The sequence below is a fragment of the Onychostoma macrolepis genome, chromosome 07, assembly GCF_012432095.1.
Source record: "Onychostoma macrolepis isolate SWU-2019 chromosome 07, ASM1243209v1, whole genome shotgun sequence".
NCBI lineage: Eukaryota > Metazoa > Chordata > Actinopteri > Cypriniformes > Cyprinidae > Onychostoma > Onychostoma macrolepis.
This window is the reverse complement of record NC_081161.1, coordinates 24790715-24809137: the sequence shown is the minus strand read 5'-3', so window position 1 is coordinate 24809137 and position 18423 is coordinate 24790715. Positions and strand designations below refer to the sequence as shown.

Genomic DNA, 18423 nt, shown 5'->3' with positions numbered 1-18423 from the left:
GCATGATAAAATCAAAATCTTTTGGTTGTATCTGGTAAAACGTATATTATAAAATATAATATAATTATATTTTATATTTAGGCCTATATTTTCATATCCTATCACCAAATAAGGCTCCTTACAATATTAAAGTCTTTAGAGCTGTCTTATTAAGAACAATCTCGGGGATTTTAACATTTCAACACAAAACTTGACGGTTTTTAATGAAATTATTGTCATAATAATTGTTTTGTTGAACGGTCCAGTTTCCAAAACTTTATTAACTCAAGCAGCACCGACTGCACTTTCTTTCTTTTTTTTATTATTAACAAGATGAAATTACATGCATATGACAAACATCATACATGATATAAACAATAAACATTATACATGATATAAACAATTATAGCACCGACTGCACATGCTTTGCTATTTTCAGTGAGTAATGACGTATGCTATTATTTTCCCCTTTAATTGTGCATAAAAGTTCAAATCAGCATAATTTAAAATAGTGCTAATTGCGAACACCGTATTATCTAAAACAGACGTAAAGTTTGACTTAAATGTTGTTCACTTTAACGCAAGTAAATATATTCGTAAATCCAATACCAACATCAGAATGGTGTTTTTAAAATTATTTTATGTTAACAAATTAATCTTTGCTGTATGTAATAAACAATCTAATGTTAATTATGTTCCTTTCAAATTATGCCCAGAGAGAGCCATCGCAGATTTCACCTGACTGTGTTTAAATCGGTCGTTCTGATGCAAGCTCTCGCGGAGGGATATCAACCATGGCGACACATTTTGTAATCTGTCTTGTTGCCTGGAGATAAATAAAATGGAGTCGGAAATCGCCTTTAAAATCTTTCCCTCTGTCAGCCATGTTGGCTCAAAGCGAACTGTCATATGATGTTTAGAGACGTATGATGCGGGCCCACCTTGATCCAAAATGTCGTCAGCTGCGTCCTAACCCGAGTTAAGGACGTAACAGACTTTATCCCGCGCCTGATATCTGTGACGCTGTTGCGGCGGACCGTCAGAGCTCGAGCTCGGAGCGGCAGCGGCGGGAGAGAAGTCATCGCTTCTCCTGCTGCCATTTAGCACACTGCGTAGGGTTACAGCAGGTAAGATTATTTTATCACGTTAAACTGCATTTCGATACGTTGCGCGTTATACTTGTTAGTAATGCTCCCCAGGTCTGATTTGAATTGAAAGCTAATGTTTTAGGCCGTCTTGTCAAGTATTACAAACGCCTGTAGCCGAGGCAAATCAGCCGCACCTCCTCCCCGGTTTAGCTACAACGGTGCACTAGCATAGCTTAGCGCTACCTCATACTGTTTGGATAATTAACGCCCATTTTCCTGTTTAGACATGTTTACTTTTGAATTTATTGCACGAAGCACGCGTATGGACCGTTTTATAGCGGTTGTTGAGAAGCAAAAACATTTACGTTGCCTGTAGTTTTCGAGGAAGTGATAAACCGGGACTAGCGTTTCACTCTGTGGCGTAAAATGGTGTCCGAGTTAGCCAGGCAACGACACCGTATGAGCGGTCATCTGTTTACATTTCGACTGCGTCAGAATGGTACTTTAAACCACAATAATGTTTATTGTGCGCACTGAGTAAAGCTAAATAACTTGCGTTTCATAACATGAAAATGAAGCTTATTACGCATTGTAGGGGAATCGCTTCTCACGAATCATTTTGTAACTTGTCAGTGTGGGTATGGAGCAGAGCGGCAGCTCTACTTTGCGCATAATTATTATATTTTGCACTTTTCTCAGTAACTTTTATATTTGAGCCGAACAACATTAATGTTAGCTGAATCATGCTGAGTAAGGGAAAGTGGTTTGTGGTTCGTCTGCAGCGCACATAGACAGTGGCCTGAGGAGAGCAATGCTTATTGAAACCAAGTGTCTTTATTATTCAACATTTCACTATTGTGTCGTTCAGCCTAATGATTGTAAGTTATAAACTTCGTGACTTCAGTAATCGGGTTTCTGATCACTGGCTTGTGTCAGGTGATCGTTAGCTCGTAGCTAGTCAGCTGGCCTCCTGTCATTCCGACGGTCTCCTGTCATTGGCAAACAGTGCGAACTATTTTGATGTTGTTAACCTTTTTTAAGCAGACGTATTATAGAGACACCGGGGGCGGTTTCGCCTTCAGGTGGTCGTTTAATACAGGACTACATCTTTTTGTAAGGCTTGTATTCTAACGTGATTAACTTAAGCCATGTGAAGGGGCAAACGTCAAGGGCATAGTATTTCACACACTATTTTTTCATATACTAGTTTTTCCTACGCAAGTTTACAATAAATTAAGAATGCAAATGAAAGAAAAGTGCACGATCTTAATTAGTTCTGCAGAATATGTTGGTATGTATACTCTCGTCGAGCTTTTAAACCATTTTAAAGAGGTACTTTTATAACTTCTGCGCCCATTTCAGCAGATTAAAGTCATTATTAGAGAGAAATATTAAGGCCTTGATGAAAGATCAACTAAAGTATGTTTCTGGTCAGTGACCGTAAATGAAAGCGCTGTTCAACGCACTCAGCATTCACTGTGTATGACAAGGAATGACGACAGAAGATGGGCGTGGCGGACTTCTGCTGGACCTACAGTATGCACAGTTTTCAGTTTCAGCTTTGAGTGGAAACTAATGTCTTGTCTACTCCAACAGGACAAACTGCTCATGTCAGGCAGGGAGAAGGGTTTTTTTTTTTTTTAGATTTCCTGTTGTTTTTTTTAATAATGTTCAGCAGTAACATATCCAAGCTTGATTTTCTGCGTTTGAAAAAAAATAAAGTGGTCAGCTCTAAAAGTGTATAGATAATTATGCTGCTTGGGATTTTGGTAGGCATGTAGAATTTGCGTTATTAATTGAAAGCTGCCCTTAGAAAACCCTACTAATGGCTTGTTTCCACTGAGCGGTACGGTACAGTACGATTCGGTACGGATAACCCTGATCAGGCTTGCGTTTCCACTGCCAATAGTACCCCTTTACTTTGTAGGCGTGGTGTATGCCGGAAAGTAGCGATCGACGATAAAACGCGACAATAAGCACAACTCTGCCTCTTTTTGTTAAATGTCAGTTTTAATGAACAATAATTGCCATTATAAAAGTATAAGTACAAAGTATAAGTGGCTTATATAAGAGGAAATAAAGACAGAAGCAAACAATTCAAACACATGCTACAAAGTCAGCACTGTAAAGTTCAAAATAAATATAAATTTAAACATAATTTTGTGTTCAGCCAAAACGATATGACCAGGAACAAATTATAGATTAATGAGACCACAAATGCTTGTTAAATATACCCAAAACGAATTGTATCTCATGTTTAAGCACAACAGAGACATCAGAGCCAGCTGCAGATGTCGGGAGGACTAGCCGAGCTAAGGCTGTTCGAGGCGGAACATACGTTGATCGCATGGAACTCCGAAATCGGCATAGCAAATTTTCAAATAGGCGCTATCTTTAGAAATAAACCACAGATTTGACTTTTAAACAATTACATTCTCGCCTGAAAAACTCTTTAAACTACATTTCATGACACAATAACAGTATATTTAGAAAATTACACGGGTTTTTGTGCAATGACGTTTAACAAGTACACAAGAACAGACAAGAACGCATATTGAGAAACGGCTTGTCTGTGTGAAAATATAAAATTATAAAATACACTCTTATATTTTTTTTTGTGTGTGTTTGCGCACTCTGAAGTAATAAGCCCGAACACAGCAGAGCGGAACGAGTGAATCCCCTTGTATCATGCACAAGTGACGATTCTAGTCAACCAATCAACATTCTGCAGTGAGTTTAGCTCCACCCTTTTGGTACACTTTGCTGTGCTAGGTACCCCAACGGAAGGGTACCACAAAAGTAGTATGGTACAGTTCGCTATTTTGGTATCATTCACAACTTCTGACAGTGGAAATAATTGTGTACTGTACCACTCAGTGGAAACGAGCCATAACTGTTTAGAAGTTATAAACATTGTTTAACGTTGATTTGTTATTAGCATTTAGCATTTGATCATTGTCACGAAACGCTCCCTTTACAGTGTCATGACATGTAGGACCTGTTTCTTTGAAATATTTGAAGCTCATAACAAGAACTGCAGAAACTAGTCATTAGGGTAGCATTCCAGGCATGCTCATACCTTGGGCAATGTCAAAAGGGTTAATCTAGAAATTGTCATCGTCTTATGCTTATGTTGTTAATTCTTTAGTTGAACACAAAAAAAGAGGAGATAGAATCTAGGTGTTGCCATGAGCTTGTTACTTCCGTCTTACAGTTTCCTCTTTCTGCTCATTAAAAATCATTGGTAAATCTTCACAGTAAACGCATAAGAACTGGCGTTAATTGTGAGCTCAGGTTCAATGTGCTTTTGTCTTGCTGTCCCCTTCGAGAAAATATTTTCTATAGGAAATGCTTTATTTATTGTATGGGAAATTAAGTTTGTTTTTGAAGACATGAATCAGAAGACAAACATTCAGGAACAGAAGGATAAGATGAGATTCAGACAAGATGATTAACAAACAGAACTCTCCTCAGTGTTCGTTTTGTAGAATCGCATGCATTTATTTGTGGACCACTTCTTGTGATTTGAACACTTTAGGTGTGACTGTGTTCAGAATATAACAGCCTCTCATACCTTTCTTCTTAATTGTAACTGGATTTAATTACAACTGCATTAAATTCTACATGGTATTCATACCAAACCATATTATGCCTCACCTTAAAAACTATGCTGACTAATCCTGAAACATTGTTGCTGGAGCACTTGTAATAGTTATACAAGGTGCCAGGAGCTGGAATACAAACTTACTTTTGTTTTCCTTTTCCAAAACCAAATCTTGTGTGTGCTACGGATTACATTACTTGTCAGACCTAGATGATTTGACAAATGAGCTTAAACATCGGTAAGGACACAGTTGTTGCAAGGTAAATGTAATCATGTTTGATCATTAGTGTACAGTACATACTTGTTAGGTCATACTAGTGTTTTACTGACTTTTATTTTTATTAGCAAACCTCTGTTTTTTTTTTTTTCCTCCTGATTTCATGTTTTGGATGTAGCCTTCAGTGGCATACAGGACACTTTTGGTGAGAGTTACTAGAATGAAATGTTATTATACAATGCTTGCACGTATTGTAAGTTATAATATATAATTATTATTATCATTATTATTTGATTACTAACACAGGGTGTTACAATTTAAAATCAGAGTCATGGAATTATAGAAGTAAATCTTTGTTACAGAATGAGGCAAACTTTGATATGAATTTTTTTTTTCTGTCTTCTATTAGTGCAGTCAAACGATTAATCATATCCAAAAGAAATGTTTTTGTTTACATAATATATGTATGTGCACTGTGTATATATTTATATATAATATAAAATATAATAATATAAATGTACATTTTCAAAATATATACTCTGTGTGTGTGTTTATATACATAATAAATATACACAGTAGTACACATGCATATTATGTTAACAAACTTTTATTTTGAATGTGATTAATTGTTTGACAGCACTATCTTGTATCTCATTTTCTTCATCCGTGTGAGGTGGAGGTGTTCGACATGCTCAACTCCAGCATGCACTAGAAATGCCAGCATGAAATTCATTACATTTTTGTATTAATTCAATAATAAAATCTTTCTCCACATTGTTAAAAAACATTCTCGTCAACAAGTTAAACTGCATTAAAAAAAAAATCACATTTGTTAAATGTCTCAATATCCACACGCATTACTTAAGTTTTTTTTTTTTTTGTATTTTCCTTAATTCTTTGGGACACTTAATTTCAGTGTACTTTCATAAATCAGATTAGGCCTGCCTTTAGCTTTAGTTTGAAAGCACTTTAAAATGCTTTGCATTTCAGACCCCTAATTATTTCAGGGTCTTGTCTTCATCAGTTGTGTGGTCTAAATTGGTTTGTGGGGTTTTGAGCCAGCTGCCAGCTGAAGTGTCAACCAATCCTTGGTTTGCAGTGATGATTGTTAAAGGTCTTTCCTTAAAGGGTATCTTTAAAGATGATGGATTATCAAGACTTTCAGCTGCAATTGCTCTAGGGCAAAAGCAATATAAAAACTAAATGCTTCTTGTTTTTCTTTTTTTCTCTCTCTCAGGTTGAGCCTGGAACCAGCTGTCCTCCAAGATGAACCCTTATGAATGAAAGTGAGCCTGTTCAGTAAGCTGTTAGCTTCCAGTGGTCAAAGCCATGCCTGAAGATTAGAGCCTCCTCTTGCTTACAGCAATACGAATATACAGAAGATTCTACATGACTCTTCATGTAGACCTTCCTGTGTTTGTCTTGCTGGATTGAGTCCTTCCTCCCCTACTATAATATCAGCTCTGTCCCTTTCATACTGCTCCCTCTTGCACTTTCATGTCCGCTTGGGAACATGTATCTGTATTTGAGAACGGCTCCAACCTAGTCTCATGCGTCCAATGAGTGGAGAGTCAGACGGCCCTGCTCCTGAAAGAGTTTCGCGGGCCATCTCTTTGTCAGGCCCTGTGTCCTCCTCGGAGATGTCCTCACTGCAGTCACTAGGGCCAGTGCAGAGCTGGCTGGGTCAAGAGCTGGAGAAATGTGGCATAGATGCCATGATCTACACCCGCTATGTCCTTAGCCTGCTACTGCACGACAGCTATGACTATGATCTGCAGGACCAGGTATAGTTAAAACGTTCAGCACATCTGGAAAACTTTTTGTGTCATAAGTGACTTGTTTCTGTACAAATCTAACAAAACATCTTAAAAAGGAGTAGTTCACCCAAATCATTGTGTTCTATGTCATAAGTCATACGATATGTTTGTTTTTAATGTAAACCAACTTTACTGATTCTTTAAAAAAAAGTGTCCTGCATGTTGGGTTCGATCAATTAAAACAGAAGCATTTAGGTAATATATTTTGTGTTAGTAGTAATTCAGGTCTCTCAGTATTCGTTTTATTGCATTCAGCAGTTACTAACATTTATTTTGATACTCTGCAATTATTCAGATTTCATAAGGACCACTAAATTTTATTTTATCAGATGTGAATCCACAAACTTCTGTGGAATAAGGCTATGAAAATATAGTGCTTTATCTGTGTAGATTATGGTATTCTTGTTTAGGGCTTCTTTTTGCACAATAGATATGGTACACTATAGCAACAGGTTTCAAGTAGTGTTCTTTTATCTTGAGTAGTTTATTTGGCAGTAATTGCATTTTAGCAGATATTTCTGCACAGTTTCTCTACATTTATACTAAAGTCAACACCTGGTCCTCCTTGTGCGCAGGAAAATGACATCTTCCTGGGCTGGGAGAAGGGAACAGCGAAGAAATGGGGGAAGAGCAAGAGGAAGGGAGTGACTGACCTTAGTCTTGAAGAGATGAAGAAACAAGCTGCTGTGCAATGTTTGCGTTCAGCATCAGATGAAGTAAGACCTTTGTCTAAAGCTAAAGTTCTAAAACCAGTGTGTTATATAATTTATCCCCCCCCCACAACCATTTTCACTGCTAAATTGCAATTAGTGTACTTTTGTGAGTGAGTTTGTTGTGGAATTAGAGCAAAAATTGGTTAAATGGTCAAGAATAGCTCTCCTCAAGTCAGAATCAGAATCAGAACTTGAGTAATGTGGCTACATCTCAGATCCATGTTTTTATTTTTTTATTTTTTGTGAAAATCATTGATATGCTTTGCTTTTGCCTCAAAGCCTTCTATAGTGATTATGCTTATTTCTGTCAAAAAAATAAATCACCAGAACTATTTCAGATGTATTCAACAAATTATATATTATTCAGCTGAAGTTTTATATGGTTACTGTTTTAATCTTGTGTATATATTTGATGCCTTTTAATCAAAGGGAGTTAAAATTTAATATTTAATATTGTTTTTGAAGAAAACAATTTAATTCTTGTGAATTCCATTCTTGATGGAGCTATGATTCTATTTTCTGTAAAATTTTCACCCAAAATTGCAAGTTAAAATACTCTTGTTCTCTTTCAGAATTCTGGAATTGAAAGCTTGGTCGAAGAGCTATGCTCTAAGCTCAAGGATATTCAAAACAAACAGAAAGGTTTGCATATTTTCTATGTTATGCAGGTTGAGCAAAAATTGCATTGTCTTGCAGCTGTAACAGTTTTATGGAAATACTTCAATTATATTGCTTTGCTATTATTGTCTTACAGAAAAAGAAAAGCAAGCAAATAAAAAATGTGATATATCTCAGTCTCCTGAGCCAGATGAATCATTTTCTTCTAAGGACCAGGTTGAGATGTAAGTAGTTAAACCTTATAGTCTGTAATGTAATAATGTGGATTGTTGTACAGGTAGGGTTATGATCTCTATGTAATTAATTAGAGCAATGAGACTCATATTGTAATGTGGCTTTTATTAAACCGGAAAAGCCTATGATTAAATAAACAGTCGTGCTGCATGCCGCAAAGTGAGTGTTCTTGCAGCAAAAAATATTATCACAATAATTTTTCCATATCATAAAATATTAATATTTCATTTATCCCATTAATGTTCATTTACCATTAATGAGAAAGGAAGTGCCTTCCACATGTTTTTAAACCTTGAAAATGAACGTAAACATAACTTGATTGTTTAATACAAAAATGGTGTTTAATGTAATGATTTAATAAAACTTTAAAAATGTAATCAATCTTTTGAAATGTAAGCGAATTATTATGCTACACAAGATGTGCTGACATCTCAGAGCAGCTCTGGGGCCTGTTCCATAAAAGACGCTAAGAAAAGCGGGGATTAAAGTCCAAAACCTGACTTGAAATAGACTAACAAATCAATCGGGACTAAAGCGGTTTCATAAACGACAATTGAAGTTCACGCAATCTCACTAATTCGAGCCAGGTTCAGTGAGTCAGGATAATTTGATGTGCACGCTTATTCTTAAACAGCCCTTAATGTCGATCATGGATCAAATCGATCCACCATGGCAAACAGCGAATATTTGTGGTGTTTAATGCATTTGAGACGTTGTGTTTTCCTCAGTGCATAACTGACACGTCACAGGTATATTTTTCATCTGTAAATGTTAGAAAGTCATGCAAATATATCCATTTTGCTGTCAGGAGTGGGCGACGCTTAGCGAGCGAACGAGCACTGCTGAGCGCATGCGCGTTACACAGACGGAGAAGAATAGAATAATAGCGCAAGAATTCAGAATACAATATACATTCTGCTCAAATATTTGTTGTTGGACATTAAATGTGACACATAGAATTTCAATTCTACATGTAAGTGTATTTTTATGATAGCAGTAACTGTAAATCAAATGTAAGCTGGCTAATACAGCCATACTAGCTCAAATGAGTTAAATGTGTGTTCCTCTTATTAGTTAAAATGTAGTCTGATTTCTATTATTTATTTTATTTTTTAATTCAGTGATTTTAACTTTTGATTTAGTGTTTTTAATGCTTTTAAAGAGCCATGTTAGATTGAAATGTTTTAATGTTCTAATAACCATAAAAGGTGCAGCTGTCATAAATTCAGAGAGAGGCTGCATGGCTAGAAACCGCTGATCAACTAAATGCTCGAGTAGCAACCATGTTAAAATGTCATTAGCCTACATTTTGGGCACAATACATTAAATACAGTTGGTTGTAGCCTATTTTTTTATTTATTTGATTATTTAAGGTGTATTTTCTGTATACTTTTATTTTTGGATTAATAATAAAGTCAACTAATTGTATGTGAGAGAGTCAGTGGTAATATCAATGTGTTCCTATTGGTCAGTGTTAGAGGAGCTCAGCTTAGCCGGACAGTTAGCCTGCTCCTGACCAGGTTAGTTTGCCAGCATAAGTTGCCACAGTGACTGAGCTTGAGCTATGGTAATTTTGCTTTCAGAAACCAAATCAAGTGAAAATAAGTCAGAATTACTGAAATAAGCCTGGCTTATTTGGTAAACTAGTTTTATGGAACAGGCCCCTGGAGATGAAGTTCATATGTTTATGTCCTTGTTAGTGCTGTCAATCGATTAAAACCATTTTTTTTTTTAGTTTAGTAAATTTAACTTCTGCTTTAAAAGCATTAGTTTTGTTTTTAGATTGCTATGTCACCATATTAGAATGTAATGTGATTTTAACCCTTTTTGCACATAATATATGCCTCCAGGCTTACGTTCACTTTATTTGTTTAATCCAAATATAAAATACCGAGATATATACTGTATACCGCACATCAGCCAAAAAATACTGAGATATGAATTTTTGTTCATATCGCCCAGCCCTAAGCGTCACATGTGTTAGAGTTTGTATAGTAGACGAAACCGTGTCATTCATTCAAAGAGACACTCTTTACGTGCAGACTTATTAGCTACATGCACTGACTGGCTGTTCTCATGTCTATTTCTGTTATGTGATAGGCTGTTTGATATTAAGTAAAAATATCCTGAGCTTATCATCATCATCACATTTTATCGTGATTTGATTATGATATTATCATCCATCCCTAGTTCTTGCCTAACATAATAAACAGAGATGAGAAAAAAGTGCGACAATTTTTGTGCTTGTTATTTGGGTGCAGCAAAAATATAATAGCAACTTATATTATCTCAAATAGCAACTTGAGGATGACTTTATGCTGTATTTGCTCTTAATTATCATCTTCATATTTTTTTATTATTATTATTATTACTATAATTCTTATGGTTATTCTTACTAAAATGCGGTTGTTTTACTCCTTAGGTACTATGAAGCTTTCCCACCTCTCTCAGAAAAATCTGTTTGTCTCCAAGAAATTATGACTGTGTGGAACAAAGCTAAAGCCTGCACATATTCCAGCTCATCATCATCTGCTGTCCCTCAAACAAGCACAGACACATCCTCTCCAAAAGACTGCACCAGCGAAGGTGAAGCTTTTAAAGACCGAACAGTTGATGCACCCAGTTCCACCACCACAATCATCGAGAGGGCCCAGCAGCGACGCACTAAGAGGGAGAAGGAAAACCGTTTCCATGGAAGTACAACAGGGGTGACTGACGATCGGGTTCCTCCTCATAGTAAGCGGCAGGCGAGACACCGGTCTGAGGGGAGGTTCCGTCCCAGATCGTGGTCCTCTGGCTCTAGTGAGGCTGGCTCAAGCTCCAGTGGTAACCAGGGTGACAAGACCCCTAGTTGCAAAGCAGTCCGCATAAGACACAAGTCTCGAGAGGTTAGCAGCAGAAACAAAAGAGGCCGCAGTGGTGGCGGACAGGTCAAACTGGCCCTTAAAGTCATCGACAAAGAGCGGAAAAATGCACGAGGCAACATCAGTACCACTGGAGGCCCCTCTAAACAACAGCAGCACTACATGAAAAAAGGCAAACGACCTCTGAGGGAGATCCGCAAAGATGCTAATCTGGTTGAGGCACAGGAGTCAGGAGGAGAGGCCAAAAGAAAGGAATATATGGAGGAGCCTCTTTGGTACACAGAGCCCATCTCAGAATACTTTGTCCCTCTTAGTAGAAGTAAATTGGAGACAAAGTATCGGAGTAAAGAAGACTCTTCCAATGACTTAGCTATGTCCATTGATGTGGACTGTCTGTCGGAGAGAATTCAAGGAATCTGCATTGCAAATTCTTGTTTTCAAAGGGCATACCTTGCAGCAGGCACTTTTGTGGATGGCCACTTCATTGAAGTGCCTGGCGAGGGTGACCTTAGTGAAGAGGCTCCTGAACTGAATGGGATTCCAAGCTGCCCTCCTCCTGAAGATGGTCAAAATTTAGATGACGAGCATCTGTCTGAATTCACTCACTTCTATGAAGTTGATCTTTATCAATCCATATTGGATCCTAGTGCCTCAGATGCGGTACAAGAAAGCCGAATCCTGAACATGATTCGGCAGAAGAGCATTGAGCGAAAACACTTTGAAGCAGGATGTGTAGTTTTAGATGGCCTTGAGCTGGAAGGGGAAAGTGCAATAAGGGTTGATTCTCTGGGAGCCTCAGAAGCAGATGTTTCCATCACACAAGATATGGAAAATATTGCCCAAGTCTGGGAGTGCTGTTCATCATCGAGCTTGGAAGATTTGGAAGGGGAAAGCTGTCCGGGTGACTCTCCAGTCAGGTTCTCCCCAGTGTTGGACAGTGTTCCGTTTAACTTTAGCAAACTGTCTGGAGCTTTTGTAGGGCCTCATCTCCAAGACGCTAGCAGTAGCATCTCTGCCCTAAACTCCTGTTTTCCGCTTTTTGAGTTGCAGTACGATAGCCCTTCCTTTTCTTTTCCCTGCGACTCGCTCACGGAGGGACAGGACAACATAGATTCAAGTAGCTGTTTAGATCCACAAGGAAACAAACAATCCCGTTTGCTAATTTGGACCAAAAACAGTGCCTTTGATGAAACGGAACACTGCTCTAACTTATCAACGAGGACCTGCAGTCCTTGGTCCCACTCAGAGGAGACACGGTCAGACAGTGAACAGATCAATGCTCCAGCGGATGAATCTGCTCAGTTTGGCAGTGAAGAGGTCAGCTGTATCTCCCTTATCCCACCTTTATGCCTAGAAGAAGAGCTTTTAGATTTTTTTCAAGAGAACTCCAGTCACCAGCAGGAAGAAACGAGTGTAGGCACAGAGTCCAACCAGCCCTTCAATAAGAAATCGAAATTGGAGTCTGTTTGTGGCATAGCATTAGAGCAGGATGAGAGTAAACTCTATAATGCTGTTGTGTTTTCAGATGTCCCAAATCAACAAAGTGATGATTACACCTCAGGGATAATAAAAGACATTTGGATGGCTATTGGAGACAGAGACTGTGTCTTAACACTCGGGGTAAAGAATACAGGGGAGCACTTGTTTCCAGAGGAGGCTACAGGCTACCAATGCAGCTGTCTCGACAAGGATGTAAAAGGTGAAATTATTCAAAAGAAAGCTGTGCAGTGTTCTGAGTATCATCTTTGGGATGGGCAGAAGGAGGACGAGGGACTTCCTAAAAACAAGCTCTCTAAAATAAATGATGGGGATTACACAACGCCGGCCAAGCCCTGGAATTGTAATTCACAGGACAGCACCTCTTTTATCCTTGGTGGGGTTTATGGAGAACTGAAGAGTCTAAGTGGTGACAGAGAATGGGCTATGATTCCACCTGGTGATGCTTGTGGCAGTTTGTTGCAGTGTGCAGCAGCCACATCTTCTGACATGGTAACCATTGCCGGGGCGGATGTGTTCATGAACACAAGCAGTTGCTTTGCTCCTGGCCACAAGCCATTGTGGAGGCCTCTTGTGTCCCTTGGTCAAAATGAGCAGGCTACCAAGGGACCAGGGGATGGTTTGAATAAGGGATTTTCTGTTGTCTTCCATGAAGATTTACTGGGATCATGCGGAGGCTTTCGTGGAGAAGAGTCAGGACTGGATTACCCGTTTTCATCCTTTGATTTAAACAACCCTTTTTCCCAGGTCCTGCATGTGGAGTGCTCCTTTGAGCCAGAGGATATGGCCTCTTTCAGCCCGGGATTCAAGCCAAAATCCATATTATGCTCCGACAATGAGCCCTTTTGCCCTTGGTTATATGGAATCAACCGAACTCAGTATCGGGCCATTCGAATTTCCCCAAGGACTCATTTCCGGCCAATATCTGCCTCTGAACTTTCTCCAGGTGGTTGCAGTGAGTCAGATGTAGAGTCTGAGAAAGAGGAAGCAAGTCTTCCAGTTGGTCAAGCAGACCTCTTTGATGACCCACAGGCTGACCTCAAGCCTCTCGAGGAGGATGCAGAGTGCGAGGGCCCTTACTACGGAAAATCGGAGTTGGAGTCTGGGAAGTTCCTACCCAGATTAAAGAAGTCTGGCATGGAGAAGAGTGCCCAGACGTCGCTCGATTCGCAGGAGGGTGGGAGCACCCTTCTGCCGATTACTGAACAAGAGATTTGCGTACATTGTGAGACGGCAGCGGTTTCGGTGCCGTGTTCTAATGTGCAGTCCTCTGTTCTTCAGCGAGAGGAATCTAGCAGGGAGACAGAGTCTTGCAAATGCGCTGCATCTGATCAGAGTCCAAAAAGTGAGAAGTCGCTTGATGTTGCTCAAGATATGCATGAGGTAAGTGACTGCAGAGCCAGTCTTTTCTCTGACTGTTATCTAACCTTCAGAGAAACGCATATGGAAAATTGTATGATATATTAGCATGTTGTTTTTGGTTGATACTGATGTTGCCGTCATCTGCACTTGAATGCACTGAATTCATAGATGCCATGACAGTACTTGATATTCTTTAATTATCTACTTTTTAACTTTCAAAAGAAAAAAAATTGCTCTCATTGATTGACTTTCTTTGTCTCTTAAACAGTTTCCTCTGAATTTTGGAGAACAGTGCTCAACTAATATGCAGCAAGAAGAGTGCTGGTGGCAAAGTACTCTATGTTCTCCTTTATTTCCAGGTTCTCAGTGCAGAGGTAAGAGGAGTACAATATTTAGCAGTATTAGATACTGGTTAAGTCAGTTGTAAACCCATTGATCCATCGATAGGGAATAATCATGATGAATCTTACTGTCAAATTATAGACACTACATTGAATGGAAAAGGGTGTAAGAAATTTGTGTGTAAGTTTTCTTAATACTAAATGTTGTATCCTCCTTTGCTTCTAGGAAGCAGTAATGTATGATTCTTCTGCTGAGCGTGGAGGCATACCAATGCTAATTTCCTCCTATCACTTTCAACCAAAATCCAGAGGAGGGATAGGAGGACCCTTACAAGAACAGTGAGCCCAGGGCCCGCAGTGGGCTCTGTCTTAACCACGCTGTCCTAAGCCCTGTTATTCCTCAGTCAATTCATCTAAAACGGCGTATCACCAAGATGAAAGCATAAAGAGAGGAAAACATGGCAATAGGTTGAACGTACAGTTAGATGATTCTGATCAACAGCATTTATTATAGACTTGTTTTCAGTCTGTTAATTCCAAGGTTGATCAATTTTGAAAAGAATAAAAAAGGCATAGTTAAGCATTAAGATTGTTCTTTAATTTACCCCTTATAGATTTTAGCTTCACTTTTATGTTTGATCTAGGATACACTATAACTGTGGTCCTACTGATTGTGCATGTGCTTGTGAACCTAGTCTCAGTCCTTCTAATAGTCTAAGTTTCTGTGACCGAACTATGAATACTCAGAAGTCAGGTTGAAAGCACTACGATTGCGACACCCCCTTCCCTAATCAGATAATTTAGCGTTTTGCTTATTTTTTTCCTTTTAAATGACTTGTAGAGGATAGAGTTGTGTGAGGTTTGGCGTGTTGAAAGAAAAAGTGCTTTTGTCCCAACCCCCCCAAAACCCTTTTGTATTGTTACATCAATTATTGGTTTTCCCCTTTAGTTCAATGATGCTTTGAAAGCATCTTAAAGATATAAAGCAGGGTTATGTTGAAGGTGTAATAATACAATAAGCAAAAAAAAAAACAATTAAAACTGAAGGCTCAATGAAGAAATAACCCCCTTGTCCTTGAAATTCACAGTTGCTTTCTTTGCTCGAGTTTCCCTTTTAAGACAGCCATTGTGGTAAATGTTTTACAATTTGCTAGATTATTTTGTCCACTTCAGGTTAATTTTTCTTCTTTTTATGCATTTGTCAGATGACTTGATTTGCTAAGTCAACTTTCATAAAAGTTCATTTTGGAGAGAGTTGTGGTTTCAAAGGACCGTTTACGTTTTCCTAAATACCAGTATAGCAAAATATCTGGAAAGCATGTGAAATATAAATGCTGCAGATAAAGGGTACAAGGAAATAATAAATTTAGGGGGGTGGAAATAGGTAACTGAATATTGTGACCCAACTATACAATTTCATGTTAGTTGTTTCTAAGTCTTTAAAACTATACAATTTACACCATACAGTTGATCGTATCTATTAGTTGCAGTTTGATATTGTAGACATCATTTTATGTATTGTTTCTTTAAGTTTAGTGTAAAGTTTACATATTTCAGTGAAATTTCTTCCCCTTCTTTACACAGCAAAATTGTGACTACTGATGATTTGTAATATGGCTTCATTGTTTATTTTATTTTTTTCACATGAAAAGAATTGAGTGTTTCCAGTAATGGCAGTTGATTGCTTGAAGGTTGATTCTTTTCATGTACTCTTCCTTCTACTTGTTTCAGAAAAATGTGGCTGTTTCATTGTGTGCTGATGCATCATACTGAAGAGGGGTGTATAAAAGCAATATAGTATTTTGGCACACCATAACTCTACAACCTTACAATATTAATGTATGTTTGTGTTAAAATATATATACATAGGGTTTATTTGTGACATGTGTCCCCACACTGCATAAGGCCCAAATTACTTTTCCTACAAAGTTTGATAAGTTGCTTGCCTATATAATTTCTTTTGTGGCTGTGGAGTGAGAGGTGGTAGGGATATGGTGTTCACAATGCAAAATCCAGTCTGTCATAAATTTCATTTTTGCTGTAATACCATCTTATCCATTCACTTTCATCTTCACTCAAATGGATGTGTAGCTTGCCATCTGCTAGCTTGAATCTAACCTGGATGAGTATTTTCCCCCATTTCATTTTGTTTTGTTATAGATGTTAGCATGAGAAATTACTACATGTATGCTACATCAGCAGAGAGTAAATTGCTACAATGTGTGAAATTTGGCAACATTTGCTTTTAGAGCACCCTCAATGCTTTTTTTGTTTTGTTTTGTTTTTTTGTTTTGTTTTTTAAATGTGTGCATTCGTTTTCTGTACCAATGTGGGGAAACTGGTTTTAAAGCATTACTTGTTAAATGTTTGTAAGGGGGAATTTGAATGTGGCAATGAAATAGAAAATGATATCGCCCCATTCATCATTGACCAAAAATTTGAAAATTCCTTAATTGGGCACAAGGATTTCATTTAATTTTCATCAAATGTCAAATAAAAAAAAAAAAAAAAAAGAGGAAAGAAATGGAAAAAAATCATTTAAATATGCTTATTCCCCTTTGCAAGTGAGAGAGTGTATTTTGTTGACTGCAGTCTTTACAGTAAGATCTATAGAGTATTTTTGTATTGGTGCTAATATTCATACACTACAGCAAAGATGTAATCTTCAGATGTGTGTAAGAAAAAATGGCCACACAGTTAATCCTAAAAGATTTGTGCTTATTTTAACAGAAACCGTTTGGGCCTTGTTCTTGAGACAAGTCAAGACCTAAAGTTTGTTAAAGTGCGTGATCCAGGACTGTAGACCATAACTTTGGAGAGATGATTTTGTATGACCCAGTTTGAAACCGCTTGTGTGTGTTTCCCCACATTATTTGCTCATTGTGGTTGTGGGAGTTTGATTGTTTGACAAAGATCATAAATGAAATGTATAGTGGTAGAAAGCGAGTGTGACGGCACAGTTATTTTACTGTATGCTATAACTGGGTACAGCAGTGCGTATAGACTCCTTTATTGGATTTGTATTTAGTTGACAAATAACATGTTACAATTCAATTTAACTTTTCCAGTTCAAAATACTGTCAGATTCTGAAATTCAATTACACATTGTTGGCATCACTTTCTCTAATCAATACCTAAGTTAATCCTTGTTCTGTCAAGCACTTTGAGTTAAATATTGCCGTCCTCCAAAATTGTTACTTGCATTAGTTGGGTTTATAAGATTAAGAAACTTGTTTATGGTGGGTGGGTGACGGAGGACGAAAGTATTTTAGATTATGAGAAAATGCATAAATATAGTAAATGTGTTTGACAGTCAAATATAACAGAACAGCATAGACAGATTATTTACTGTTAAAAATTTGACATGGTTCCTCTCTTAGTTTGAACAGACAAGTTTTAAAATTTAAAAAAAAAAAAAAAAACTTTTTTTTTTTTGTATTTTTCAAGTCTAGCTCTGTGTGCGAGGTTGGTATGGTTGCTCAAGAAAGACCGAGTACTCATGTCTGTGAGAGACTGAAAATTGCATTATTTGCTTTTTTTTTTTTTTTTTTTCTCACAAAGGTTTTGGTTTAGTCAGTACGTTTGAAGAGGTTGACTTTCAAGTTCTTAAAGGTTTAAGTTTTGATTGCAATGTTGTATAACTTTTAATGCAGAACTCTCTCAGTTCCCTTATTGCAACAGCTTCTTAATTGAAGCCCAACCCTGGATTTTTCCTCTGAATACCTGACGAAAGTCACCAAACCCCAACACAAAGTTGGTTGCATTGTTCTAATGCCATGTACATCTGAGTACATCATTTTGTTTCATTGTGAAGTTTCTAAACCTTTAATAAACATTTAAAAAATCTTATTTGTTATTTATTTGTGACCGTAAGAGAACCTGATTTCTACAATCACTAGCCAGCTAACTAAATGTTGAATAGGTCACTTCTAGGTACACATTAAGCTTGGACTCAGGGCCAACCTGGTTATAACGGAATCAGACCGATGGAAGTGCTTAATCTCTCTTGCAGTGGAACGCTGACCTTAGTCACAGAAAATTACTTTACAAATACTGCAATTTGCAGTTTAAAGGATATTCTCAGTATTT

At 37.7% G+C, this 18423-nt stretch overlaps 1 protein-coding gene across 1 annotated transcript; it reads left to right on the top strand.

Annotated features, from left to right (window-relative positions):
• The first annotated feature begins 759 nt into the window (after positions 1-759).
• On the top strand, positions 760-18180 carry kiaa0232 (KIAA0232 ortholog). Its single transcript, XM_058781740.1, has 8 exons — positions 760-1106; positions 6126-6672; positions 7281-7421; positions 7991-8060; positions 8173-8260; positions 10693-14014; positions 14262-14367; positions 14561-18180. Exons 2-8 carry the CDS (start codon positions 6439-6441, stop codon positions 14575-14577), a joined length of 3978 nt encoding a protein of 1325 aa, XP_058637723.1. The 5' UTR covers positions 760-1106; positions 6126-6438; the 3' UTR covers positions 14578-18180.
• The last annotated feature ends 243 nt before the right edge of the window (positions 18181-18423 follow it).

Bases quoted from the DNA above. Each gene is read 5' to 3' on its own strand.
- kiaa0232 (XM_058781740.1), top strand. From the start codon at position 6,439: ATGCGTCCAATGAGTGGAGAGTCAGACGGCCCTGCTCCTGAAAGAGTT. The intron at 6,673-7,280 runs GTATAGTTAAAA...CCTTGTGCGCAG, and splicing joins ACTATGATCTGCAGGACCAG to GAAAATGACATCTTCCTGGG. The intron at 8,261-10,692 runs GTAAGTAGTTAA...TTTACTCCTTAG, and splicing joins TCTAAGGACCAGGTTGAGAT to GTACTATGAAGCTTTCCCAC.